Source organism: Clupea harengus, chromosome 6, assembly GCF_900700415.2.
Source record: "Clupea harengus chromosome 6, Ch_v2.0.2, whole genome shotgun sequence".
NCBI lineage: Eukaryota > Metazoa > Chordata > Actinopteri > Clupeiformes > Clupeidae > Clupea > Clupea harengus.
In genome coordinates, this window is record NC_045157.1 from 6421052 (window position 1) to 6434151 (window position 13100).

The 13100-nt window shown below is 40.0% G+C and overlaps 1 protein-coding gene across 3 annotated transcripts; it reads right to left on the reverse strand.

The window, feature by feature from the left end:
* Positions 1 to 9888: 9888 nt before the first annotated feature.
* On the reverse strand, positions 9889 to 12583 carry LOC116220748. 3 transcript variants are annotated; one of them, XM_031568860.2, is made up of 5 exons: positions 12471 to 12583; positions 11916 to 12269; positions 11716 to 11820; positions 11448 to 11564; positions 9889 to 11212 (listed from the first exon to the last, which is right to left on the reverse strand). In XM_031568860.2, the coding sequence occupies exons 1-5, from the start codon at positions 12508 to 12510 to the stop codon at positions 11070 to 11072; spliced, it is 759 nt and encodes a 252-aa protein (XP_031424720.1). In that variant the 5' UTR covers positions 12511 to 12583; the 3' UTR covers positions 9889 to 11069. The 3 variants fall into 3 exon arrangements, with proteins under 3 accessions (XP_031424720.1, XP_042563939.1, XP_042563938.1); XM_042708005.1 differs by lacking the exon at positions 12471 to 12583 and having other exon boundaries at positions 9889 to 11069; positions 11148 to 11212; positions 11916 to 12359; XM_042708004.1 differs by lacking the exon at positions 12471 to 12583 and having other exon boundaries at positions 11916 to 12359.
* Positions 12584 to 13100: the final 517 nt, after the last annotated feature.

Here is a 13100-nt window from a genome sequence, read left to right on the forward strand (position 1 = left end):
CCTCAAATCTTTGTAGGTGTCTCTGAATGGAGTGGAGCTAATTCCATGACTGAGTAAATAAATATCGCCATTCATTGATCCCTCCCCCCCAACCCCACCGCCCCTTCACCAAGTCCCAGAGATTACATGTCTGCTCTCTCAGGTGGTTGAGAAGGGCTGCGCAGACAGGCAACAGAATCTCAAACATCAAAAAGAACACAGCAGGTACATGCGTATCTGTGGTTTAACACACACACACACTCTCACACACACACACACACACACACACACACACACACACATCGCACACGCACACGCACACACAATCACACACACTCACACATACAAACAAAACCTCAACTGCCACACGGTGTCAAGGAAGTCACAGACCTATAATCTAAGTATAGTTTAAGGCCTTCAAAAGTCACACATTAAGAATTAACAGAATTAATAATCCACTGTTTTTTCTCTGTAGTCATCGACCTATTACCTGTGGTAATTACCCAATAACATACTATAATTTTCCATATATTAACCAGGGAAATACTTAGGGGAATGTAAAAGGAAGAGTTACTGAAATGACATTTGGTGAAGTGCAGTTTTTTTTTCAATTTTTAATTAATATTTAATTATTATTCTTAATATGTATATACTGTATTATAACACAATTAATATATGTAGCTTCATCCACCATTTTAGACATTTGAGCACAAACAAAACAAATATTATATTAGTACAGGAGCCAATTTGTTTTCTGTTTATGTTCTCCCTCTGAATCAAACCTCAAATGACCATAATCATCTAAGCAACCTTCTTCCTCATCGTTTATTAAGTAATTGTAATACCTGAAATAACTTACTAATAATAGTTCATGATAAGTTTTTGCAAAACAGAGCGAGGGATATAAATTTTGAAGTGAACAAAAATGAAATTGAAGCGTAGTTCACTTAATGTACATTTTATCACTGAAATGAAGCCCCATGACATAGATAATGTCTGAGTAAAAATGTAGTTTTACAGGAAATGTGTGCACACACTGCATGCAGTTCCCACCCCCTCTCTCCTCCCCCTTGTGCTTATTGGCTAATGCTTTACATCTGTGCACCTTCAAGAACCGTGTGGTGATGGATGAATCTGAATAACACTCCACCTCTTCTCTTTGTGTCAATCAAATTAAACACCCCTAAACTACTATCTAGTTTTCACTGTATGGTAAACTCACTTTTAGGCACAGATGTATTTAAAAAAGCCTGAGATGCAGGTCTCATATTCACATTGGAAATGCAGATCAAATGTCAATACCAAGCTATTAAAAAGAACAATGTGTGTGTGTGTATTCTATCAGTGATAACTCTGGCTCAGTGTAGGACATGGAGAACAGTGGACACAATGCAGGATAATAGAGCAAAATGTTGTGGGAGGCGCTCCTGGCCCATGGTGGCGTGCACACACTTTTAAATAGTTTAATACATTCTTTCTGTGCGCTGCTCACAGATATATTGTGAGATATATTTTGAAAAGGGCAGTCAGATTCCGAATGCTCCATCCATTTAATTGGCTACAAGAAAGGGCTAAATGGAGAGATCATCCATCTCCAGACTTTTGTACATGTTTCTACAGGAGAATATTTCAAAACCTGCTGAGGCTCTCATTGTTCCTCGACCTGTCAATAAACAGAGTGGTGTTTTTCTACCTTTGTAGGCAGCCATGAGTGTGCTGTGATTCATATCTTTCATTAATAAAACCTTAAACTGTAGTTAACACGTTTGTGGTGACCCTTTGAAGGTAGGTGACAGTAGAGAGTGCATTCTCTCTACAAAGAAAAGGCCTGTGACACTTGGTACCCCATATGACTGTAGACAACAACATACAAAGCCAAGTGAACAGTCACCTTTCAAGGGTCACAAAAAACAGGAAGGAAGTGGTCAAACTGCCACCAGACTCAAGGCGTCATTTTGCCTCAAAGAGCTATGCTGCCAAACACTTCAAAGGATCAACAGTTACTTAAATACAAATCCAACTGAATAACACGAAATATGTAATATTAAACACAAAAAATACATATACAACCAGTGGCGGCTGGTGATTTACTTTTTGTGGGGGGGCGCAATCATAGACATATATAGACTATGGGCGCAGTTGGGCAGTGCGGTTTAAATAGCACTCCACAATGAGAAAACAAAAACACAAGAGAGGTTTTGAGTAGAATATATTAAAAAACAAAGATTTATTTCATGAAAACACAGTGCTCAACACTGTCCACTAACAACTCTCAACAAACTGTAAAATTGGGCATGAGAGGTTTAGAGCAGAATGGTTTAAGAAACATTGGGTTGGGTTCCAGAGGTTTAAATATTGGGTAGTAGAGGTTTAGAGTAGACTAGATTCAGAAACATTGTGTACAAGAAGTTTAAAACGGAGTAGATAAAAAAAAATAAAAAAAACACAGGGTGTAGAGGTTTAGTGCAGAATAGAGTGAGGAAGACTGAATGATACCAGTAGTTTAGAGCAGAATAGATTCAGAAATACTGGATTATACTAGAGGTTTAGAGCAGAATAGATTCAGAAACACTGGATGATACATGTTTTCGAATGCCAATACCCTTCGTCCAACTGCTCTGCAATACTCAGTCTTCCAAAGAGGCTTAGCTTCAGGCTGTTAGTTAGATGGCTGCGGCAAGATTCGTGCTTCTTACATGAATCGTTGAAGTGCTTTAGATCCCTCATCCCCGTTGCAGTCCAGATTGTTTCAGTCCCAGGACTTTGGAACAACAGGCAGGGAAAACAAAAAAACGCATCACTCACTGAACAACCAGCTAACCAGCTCCGGTTAGCATACAGGCTTGAGGAGAAGCTACGGGTGTACGTCCTCCCGCGGTCGATGCTCTGCTGCTGCATTTTTTTTAAATCCGGACGTTCGGGTCCCTTGTCTTTTAGTCTCTTTTTATCGACATCTGATCGTCGATTCGAAAGTTTTCAGTCGGCATACTCACAGAATCAAAGTCTCTGCTAGCTATGTTGCTCTCGTAGATACGTGAGATGTATATGGTCTGTGAGGGAATGATAAAGGTCTCTGATTCGACGAATAGTCCAGTCGCTTTGAAATAAGAAACGATGTCATTGGTCAGGGCGCAAAATTTTGCGCCCCAGGATCGAACTTTCATCCGCCAATGAGAAGCTGTCCTTGCTCAAATGTATGAGAAAAGTATGAGAGCTCCCATTGACTTCCATTTGGCCGGCGCCCCTCCAGGGAGGAGGGGCTTATCTCAGTGATAACGAATGGCAATATATTATATTTGGTCACATTTAAGTGGTTGTTGACAGGGGCTTACGGGCTCCCACACACATTTAACGAGTTAACACAGTAAATTTCCTATTTTAATTGTTTGGTATATAATGTTTTTTCACTTTTTTTTTGTTTTTTTATCTCAAAATTTTGACGCACCGCCACTGTATACAACCTGTAATAATGATTTAACAGCTAGTTGCTGAAAGTACAGATGTTTCTTTGAAGTCAATATCAACACACATTACAGGAGTTCAGTAAGGCTGTGGTTCTCCATCAGTCTGGAAATTGTGTTTTACAGTGACCCTGGGTTGTTTTCCCTTTGTGCTAGTAGTGTTGAGTATTGGTCAACCTGCTGTCACTTGCATATCAATTTCTGCAATTGTCCTCCAATTGACCACAATTTATAGGTGATGGCAGGAAGGAGAGACAGTGAGGTGGAGGGGTTCACCTAAGGGGGGAGGGGGTGATAGCAGGAAAGAGGCTATCTGAGGGGGAAGGGGTTCTAATGCCAATGGTTCAGGTCTCAGTGACACAGACCACCTAGGGGTATGAGTTACAGATACAAAATAATGCCACACTTAGTTAATGTCTCTTACACCAGTAGAATAGCAATATCCGGTTCCATCAATAGTTTGTGTTTTGGCTTTTGACCAGTTTACAGGGAAATACTGACGTGGTGAAGCATGCCAGTGTCATTCAGTGCAATGTATTTTATGTTGTGACAGACTGATGATTGATGATGACTGAAGAGTAAATTATGTACAAGGACACACAAATCTCAAACAACTTGCCATCTCTACCGTAGGCCAAATATTTGTCTCAGTTAGTTTTAAATGATTTTCACAGCCAGATAAAACAGTCAGAGGATAATATGATGCTTACAATGATTTAATAGAAGATTTGATGCTCAGATATGTTTTGGAATGGACATTTGCTGCAGTACACTTTATAAATAGACCGCAACAGGCAAAATTGTATTCAATAAAATTGAAGTTTATTTTCTTAAGTGATAATCACTTTAGTAATTATGACAACATATCTGAGTGATATCCACAATCTGCTTCAAGTTATTACACGCTTCACATGGGAAGCAACCCTTCCTATAATTCAATTCATTTTCACTGAGAAGCGGGCAGCGCTGGCTAGGTGGGCGCTTTGTGTGGCGCCAACTTTTCGCTCAAAAGCATGGTAGGCTAAGTAAATGCACAAATTATGAGCTTTCCTCGCCATATATGCTTTTTTATAATTTATGAATTATAGCATTTAAAAGAGGATTAAATTACAGGCATGCTGGGTATCCAAAAATAGGTTTTATCACTGAGCTGTTGCTATGGTTACTTCACCGTGTGATATCTTGCTTAAACAACTCTGGGCAGATTATTGTCTTTCAGATGTGAGGCGGGCTGGAAGGGTGCGGGACAAAGAGGATTGTCCGCTTGTTATCTGAAAGCGCCCTGGCACATTTCTTAACTTCTGATATCGGAGTAGATGCTGTCTTGTGGCAGGTCTCTCTTCTTCTTTCCTCTTTTCAGTTTCTTATCAGAGAAGTGCAAGGCAGCATAATTGATCAGTTCCTCAGCATCCTGGGCAGACAACAGTTAGACCTACATGTTAGCTCTTTCTGAACATATCTGAGTACAAGGTTTTAATTTAGACACATAAAATAAGACAAATTTAACATACTCTGTAATGTATATGAACATTATAAGTATTCCATTATGTTTTGTACCTGCCCACTTGATGGATCTCTGAAAGACCTGTCTGTGTGAACTTGCTGAGACTTCACTTCTTAAAAACATGAAATACATTAAGAAACAGATTAATAAGGCTGGCTGGATTCTCTCAAAATGACATGATAATTTGAAACTTCATTTAATTCAACTTTATTTACATAGTGCCAAAACAATACAATACAGAGCCCAGAGCCTGGACCCCCATGGAGAAAGCACAAATTATATAAAAATAAGATCATTTTGATCTCACAGATGATATACCTTTGTCATGTTTGTGTTTCCTGTCTTGGTAAATTAAACTGGCCAAGTAACATATGAGCACCAAACACAGTCCCAACACAGCAACCAACCCATAAACAACAGGATCCACAGCTTTTTCTGAAAAACAGCAGAAAACAACACGCTGTATGTAAAGACACTTCTCTGTGGCACATCATAAAATAACATGTGTCAAGTCATCTGTTAATGCTGCTACATGCTGCAACAATGTTCCTCATCTGCAATGTTTGTATTTGATGAAAACAAATACCTGTGTTCAACACCGTTTTCTTTTCAGTGTTCATATGTCCACAGTTGGCCACTGTGCAGAAGAAGGCTCTATCTTCATTAAAGCTGTGGTTAAACTGTCTGTGTCCTATATTTTAAAGAGGGTTCATAATATTAAAGCGAAATGTCTCATAACTTCTTAATTTTTGGGATGTTCTATTGAAAAACAAGTATATTACCTTTGAGAGACAAAAATGTTCCATTTCCAAATGCAAGTTCAGAAAGCAATGTCCCTATGCAGTAATATGTTGCTTCATCAGATGATGTCATGTTTGTGATGGTCAGATTAAATGTTCTTTCAGACTGCTGTATGTTCATCCGTCCATTTTGAGAGTCTTCAGAAAACAAAGGACTCCAGGACTGAGTGGCTCTAAACAAACTAGCCACTAAAACAGGCTTTCGTCCCAGTGTTAGTTTGTACCAGGACAGTGTTTCGGTTTTGAAAATCACAGGGAAAAAGCAATCAAAAGTCACTGTATCTCCAGGTGCAGCTTCTGTTACTCGATTTAATTGAATAATATCATGTGCTTTGTCTAGAAAAGTATGAGGGTAAAGCATATGTCAATTTCATCATGTAGTAGTCAAAGCATTGCATCAGACATTACACCCAGAAACACCAATTACTTTACCAATCAGAAAAAAGTCTTTACATAATAATAATCATATTTTAAATGAACTTACACATGTTCATAAGAAGGATTATAAGTATCCAAAGCATCATCCAAACAGTATGAGTTCCTTGCAAGATTTATTTAGCAAGTCCACTAATATCCGAAGACAACACACACAGATGAATGACTTTGCTTCAAGTACATTCAGTGTGGAGTGAAAGACTTAAATAGTTTTGCCACAAAAAAATATGACTTCCTGTTGAATTTTCCATCCAATGACTCGAGGAACAAACATGTGATGTCACTGGGGATGAGGTCCAGCCTCCAAGTCATACACATATTAGCCTAGTTTCAAGTCAATCCGATGAGCAATCAGTAAAAAAATATACTGATCCAATGACAGATTCACCCAACAAAGCATTGCAGCAGCTGAGCTGTCATCCCAGATTAACTGCTTTATTATGTGCTGCTGCTGTAACTCTATGCAAGCAATGTGATGAAATGAACAAAGCGTTAGCACAGGAGGTAACGGAGGTAGCTATGATACCTTGTTAGTGACAGGCCAGAACAAGCCCTCGTATCCTACATGGTAACCTTAGGTTCTGATATAAAACATTCATGGTCTTCACTCACGTTTCTGCTTTGAGGTGGTATGGTCACAATTCTGAAAGATCTCTTGTCAAACAGCGGTATTGAGCAAGCTCTGTTTTCCAGGACCAATAGGTAGAGTGAGTATCTAAACAGAATATCTGGCTGGATAGGCAGCCATGTCTTTTGAATGACACAGAGCCAACTGGCTCCATTATAGGAAGTAGCCAACAGTCGACCCACTTCTGAAATTCGCCTTTAAAATGAACTGTGAACTGCACTGCAGGTGTGGGGGTTGCTGTGACCACACAGTGTCTTAAGATCAGAGAGAATTCCTCTGGTTTACATGGTCAAACACACAGAATCTAAATGTCCTTGTTCAGATTCAGATTGCTTTCTGACTGACATATTTGGCCATGATGAGTCTTTCAGAGATCTTTGAGGAGGAGTTCTGTCATTCTTTCATGATGTAAATTTGATAGATTATTAATGTTAATGTTTCCTCTGAGGTAGCTAGCGGTATCAAATTTCCATCAGTAGGTGTATTATTGCCTGGGCCTAAAACACTCTCCTTTATCTTGTGCAGAAAATGAGAGGCCATATTTGAGTCAATCTCCCCGAAATATTGTAGCGTGCAGGGGGGTGGTGGGGTGAGTTGTGCCCTTCTGTGTATGTGTGTGATGTGGTTTTGCCCCATAATGCTGTGCGTGTGTGTTAGTGAGAATGTTAATGTTAAATTCTGTTTCTAATGTTCCATTTCAGAATGTACTCGTGTTTGCCTGCTTGTGTTAATGTCAGCGTGTAATTCTGTTATCACATTGAGTCCGTGTGTAATGTGTAAATGCCTGTGTAGGCCCCTGTCTCTTTTACTGTCTGTTTTACCCGTATTTGGTCACCCTCATCCTCTGAATTCAGAGATGTGTTCACACTTTATTTGGATGGTCCCTTATAGACTATCTACAGATGCTCAGATTATAAACAAACTATGTATTGAAACTCTGTTAACTACAACTTATGGTTAAGGTTAGGGTTAGGGGTTGGGTCTGATTTAGGCAACACACCACTACTAAAGTGTCTATAGGCTGACTATCCAAATAAAGTGTTACCAGTGATTTCCCCATGGGTCCTCAATAAACTGCAAACAGCCAGAGATAAGCCTGTGCATTGTTCCATTCGCTACTCTGGTGTCAGGAGTGGGACAGTAGAGATGGACATTAAAGATGTTCTCTATGAACTACAGCGGGGTGGGGCACAGCCGAAGGGCATTATTCTGAGACCCTTAACAAGACTAGGGCCAGCCGTGTCCCCACCCCAAACCCAGCAGGAAGGAGCAGCAGATGGCGCCAACATCCCCTGCCCTGGACAACGAGAGAGGAGCAACATGCCACACCACTCCAGAGCTGCATCAGGACCTGGGGACCCCACTGCAGCCATTCCAGCACCAGGGGTCGGACATACGTAGCTGTGCGCTCACCTCAGCTGGAAGAGGCTGCCGCGCAGGTAGCTCCAGGATCAGACCTCGCTCTGACCATCAGCCAGCTGGGTGCTACCATCATGACAATGCAGGCACCACGCCACAGGACAATGAAGATACCTCTCTACAGTGGACAGGGGCCGCACGAGACCTACCTGGTACTGTGCAGGTGGCGGAAAGCAAGGAGGCCGCTTGCCACTGGAGTGAGAGAGTGAGCATGGGCACATGTGCCGCTCATCTCCACCTGTACGCCACCCCGTCTTCATCTCCGCCTGTATGCTACCCCCCTCTTTAGCCACAGTGTACCTTTTGTGTCATACTTTTTTTCAAAAAACTTTTCACTCACATAACTTTCGCATCTTGAGGAAGTTTGAGGACATTTTTTTCTGAGAATGTAGTTACAAGTGCATTAATGTTCACACCACATAAGCCTAACCTGTATACATACATGTTTGTGAGGTGAAGCCTGATCAATTGTGTTCTGTTCCATAACTGTTGATAAATATTTGAATCTATTTTGATATCACCAAATAAAACAACTTAAGGACTATAAATTGCCTGCAATGGTCTACATTTGGGTATGAGACCATGAATTTGTTTTTGATGTAATGGAAAAATTTGACAATAAATATATTACTATTATTGTTGTTGTCGCTATCCTAACTAAACATTGCATGCACCATGTAAGCCAACATAACTCATCAAAACTAAATATAGACAAAATTCCTATACACCTTGCCAGGCAGCCTGTCCCTCTCCTTCTATATCATACTATGCCAATACTGATACTGATAAAGTGGCCATATTACCTCCTGTTAATTGTTTACCAACATTTATCTCTTTATCTATTCATCAAATTGATGTTTACTAGCCAAATTTCTATCTCTTATTGCGTGACTTTTGCTTGCAACTGTTGATGGCTGTGGAAACATTGTTCGTCATTACAATATCCATTAAGTACAGATATGCGTATTGGCAGACAAACTCTACCCACTCATTTTGTTTCTTTCTTCCCCTCCTAGTCGAGACTATCTTTGCTGTGGGATACTGCTGTAGTCTCTCCACCTGATCTACTTGCAGACACCCTTGGCCTACGCCTACGCAGCTCTACAACACTGTCATGCACTTATTCTATCCCATACTCTGTGCTAGCATTTACCTGCAATGTAATTAATTGCCACCATCAACATAGTTTTCTGTTCCATTACTCTACTTACCCTTGTAATAGTAACCTTACGAGCACACTGTATACCCAATAACCTGTTCTACAATACTTGAATACTCTCTCCCCACCTTATCCTCTATCAATTTTGTATGCATCATCTATATACCATGTTATGTTTGTATATTGTGGACATTCACCACATGTGTGCTAGCATCCTCATCCTGATATTTACCATATGTGTGTGTGCTAGCATCCTCATCCTGATATTCACCACATGTGTGCTAGCATCCTCATCTTGATATTTACCACATGTGTGCTTGTATGCCCATCCCGATATTTACCACATGTGTGCTAGTATGCTCATCCCGATATTTACCACATGTGTGCTAGCATGCTCATCTCCTGATGCGTGTGTGATTTAATCTGACATGTTTCTGATTGTTGACCCTCTCTTTTTCCTTCCTTCCCTTCTGCCACAAGCTGCCCCCCCCCCCCTTCTTTTTTTGTCTCTACCCGGCCGGCTTTCCTGTTGCCAAGGAGTTCTTCCTTGTGTCGCAATTGTACTTGCTCTGAGGGGGTTCAGGCCCTGTAAAGCACCTTGAGACAATTTTATTGTTTTGCCACTGTTAGGTGGAAATTCACACTACAGTTTACCTCGGACTCCGAAGTTGTGTATAAGTATCTTTTTATTCAATATGCATATCAGGCTCACTCATGTCTTGGCAGACAAGAGAGAAGCATTGGCTCACTCTCATATTGGAGGATGAGAGATGGGCCAGGCCCACTCCCAGACTGCATCAGACGAGACAGGCACACACAGAAGGTACACGTACAGAGTTAGAAACATCAGCACTTAAGAAAAGTCAAGTTTCAGCTTACAAAGGCAAATGATTAACACACATACATACTTGATTAAAGTCAGAGTTTCACATTTCTCTATCAGCCGCAGTATAAAAATTAGTATAAAACATTATTTTAAATTGATGAGCAATGCATAGCGATGTGTAAATATGATGAAGAAAACATAGATAGTCAGTTTAACAAAACAAAAAAGAGTTTGAGGTATGCTTGTACACGTGGTAAGAAGCAGGAAGAATAAAGGCTAGATTTGAAACAGCATTACGGAGTCTCGCCTGTCCCTTTTGCCAGTTTTTGACTTTTTCACAAATAAAATCAAACATTGCTGCATGCAAAGTTAATGCAAAATAGAATGTACTCTTTATTAATTTGAAGAGTACATTACAATTAGCACAAAACATTTGTATTGTATGTTTTCATTCAGCAGAAAGGGCCCTTTTTCACTGTAGCATGTGCCCACAATTACAGCTCTCTATGTACAGCAGGGAAGGAATGGTGCCATGCAAAATCCATGTTCATCAGTTACTACTAAATGACATGAGGTAACATGTAGGCAACAAAGCAGGAGAAGCAGTATGTAGTATGTATGTTCATGTGCGTGCCTGTTTGTGTGTGTGCGTGGGCGTGTGTGTGTGCGTGGGAGTGTGTGTGTGTGTGTATGTGCGTGTGTGTGTGTGTGCGTGTGAGTGTTGGTGGTCAACTTGGTTGAACAGGTAGCAGATATGAAAGCTGAAAGGGCAGCATTTCATGGCTCTGCAGACACTTAGAGGTCCTTGATTTTGTAGATAACAGAAGTGAAGACATTTCCATCTGGACTCATCAACATCTAAAGGAAACAGGCATGGCATTGTAACTCTATATCGAACTGTTTCTTTGACATGAAAACAATGAATATGAAACTTACTGGCATCTGTTCAGTATTATGATCAAGGTCATCTCTATTGCTGTAGCCTCGATGGTTGGCATCGGCTACGTGTAGGGAAAAGAAGAATTACGTAGGTGATTAACTTAAGGTTTTGTTTAGAATTATTAATCATGAAGTGTAAACTGGAGATGTATGTCAGATTGAAAAAAAGTTAATGTGCATATTCAGGTCATTTGATCAACATTTCAAAGTTTGTCATTTTGTTCTTGGGTCATGAAAGTGCTCACTGAGACATGCTCATGTAATGCATTCTAACAACTATTATTACAGATGATATACCTTCGTCATGTTTGTGGTTCCTGTCTTGGTAAATTAGACTGACCAGGTAACATATGAGCGCAAAACACAGTCCCAACACAGCAGCCAACCCATAAACAACAGGATCCACAGCTTTTTCTGAAAAACAGCAGAAAACAACACGCTGTATGTAAAGACACTTCTCTGTGGCACATCATAAAATAACATGCGTCAAGTCATCTGTTAATGCTGCTACATGCTGCAACAATGTTCCGCATCTGCAATAATCCTATTTGATGAAAACAAATACCTGTGTTCAAAACTGTCTTCTTTTCAGTGTTCATTTGTCCACAGTTGGCCACTTTGCAGAACAATGCTCTATCCTCATTAAAGCTGTGGTTAAATTGTCTGTGTCCTATATTTCAAAGGAAATAGTAAATATAAAAGTGGGTGAAATGTCTCATAACTCCTGAATTGTTGGGGTGTTCTGTTGAAACACACGTGTATTACCTTTGAGAGCCAGAAACGTTCCATTTCCAAATGTAAGATCAGAAATCAATGTCCCTATGCAGTAATATGTTGCTTCATCAGATGATGTGATGTTTGCGATGGTCAGATTAAATGTTCTTTCAGACTGCTGTATGTTCATCCGTCCATTTTGAAAGTCTTCAGAAAACAAAGGACTCCAGGACTGAGTGGCTCTAAACAAACTAGCCACTAATACAGGCTTTCGTCCCAGTGTTAGTTTGTACCAGGACAGTGTTTCGGTCTTGAAAACCACAGGGAAAAAGCAATCTAAAGTCACTGTATCTCCAGGTGCAGCTTCTGTTACTCGATTTAATTGAATAACATCATGTGCTTTGTCTAGAAAAGTATGAGGGTAAAGCATATGAGTCAATTTCATGCTGTAGTAGTCAAAGCATTGCATCAGATATTACACCCAGAAACACCAATTACTTTTCCAATCAGAACAAAAACATTTAAAAATCTATAAAATTCAATAATTGAAAATAATTACACTTTTTATTATAATTATAATATTAATTATATTTCAAATGAACTTACACATGTTCATAAGGAGGATTGTAAGTATCCAAAGCATCATCCAAACAGTATGAGTTCCTTGCAAGATTTATTTTGCAAGTCCACTAATATCCGAAGACAACACACACAGATGAATGGCTTTGTTTCAAGTACATTCAATGTGAAGTGAAAGACTTAAATAGTTGTGCGTCAAAAAAATATCACTTCCTGTTGAATTTTCCATCCAATGACTCGAGGAACAAACATGTGATGTCACTGGGGATGAGGTCCAGCCTCCAAGTAATACACATATTAGCATGAACCTAGTTTCTGGTGAAATTTGCAAGTAATTAAGACCTTTGTCAGGTTTTTAATGGCACACACGACACACTGGAACACACACGTGCATATATGGAGGCGACACAGGACACACACACACACACACACGCAGGTAAGCCTGAGATCGCGGTGAATTTAGTTTCTGCTTTTTCCCATCCTGGACTGTCCTTCCTCAAGGACCCCCCAGGAGCAGTGGGCAGCTTGTAGCGCCCGGGGACCAAGTGAAGTGAACTGTCCATCTTTGGTCAGGGATGGACATGTGTTCTGTTATTTTGTCAATCAGATAATAAATAATATACTGATCTAATGACAGAATCACAGAACACAGCATTG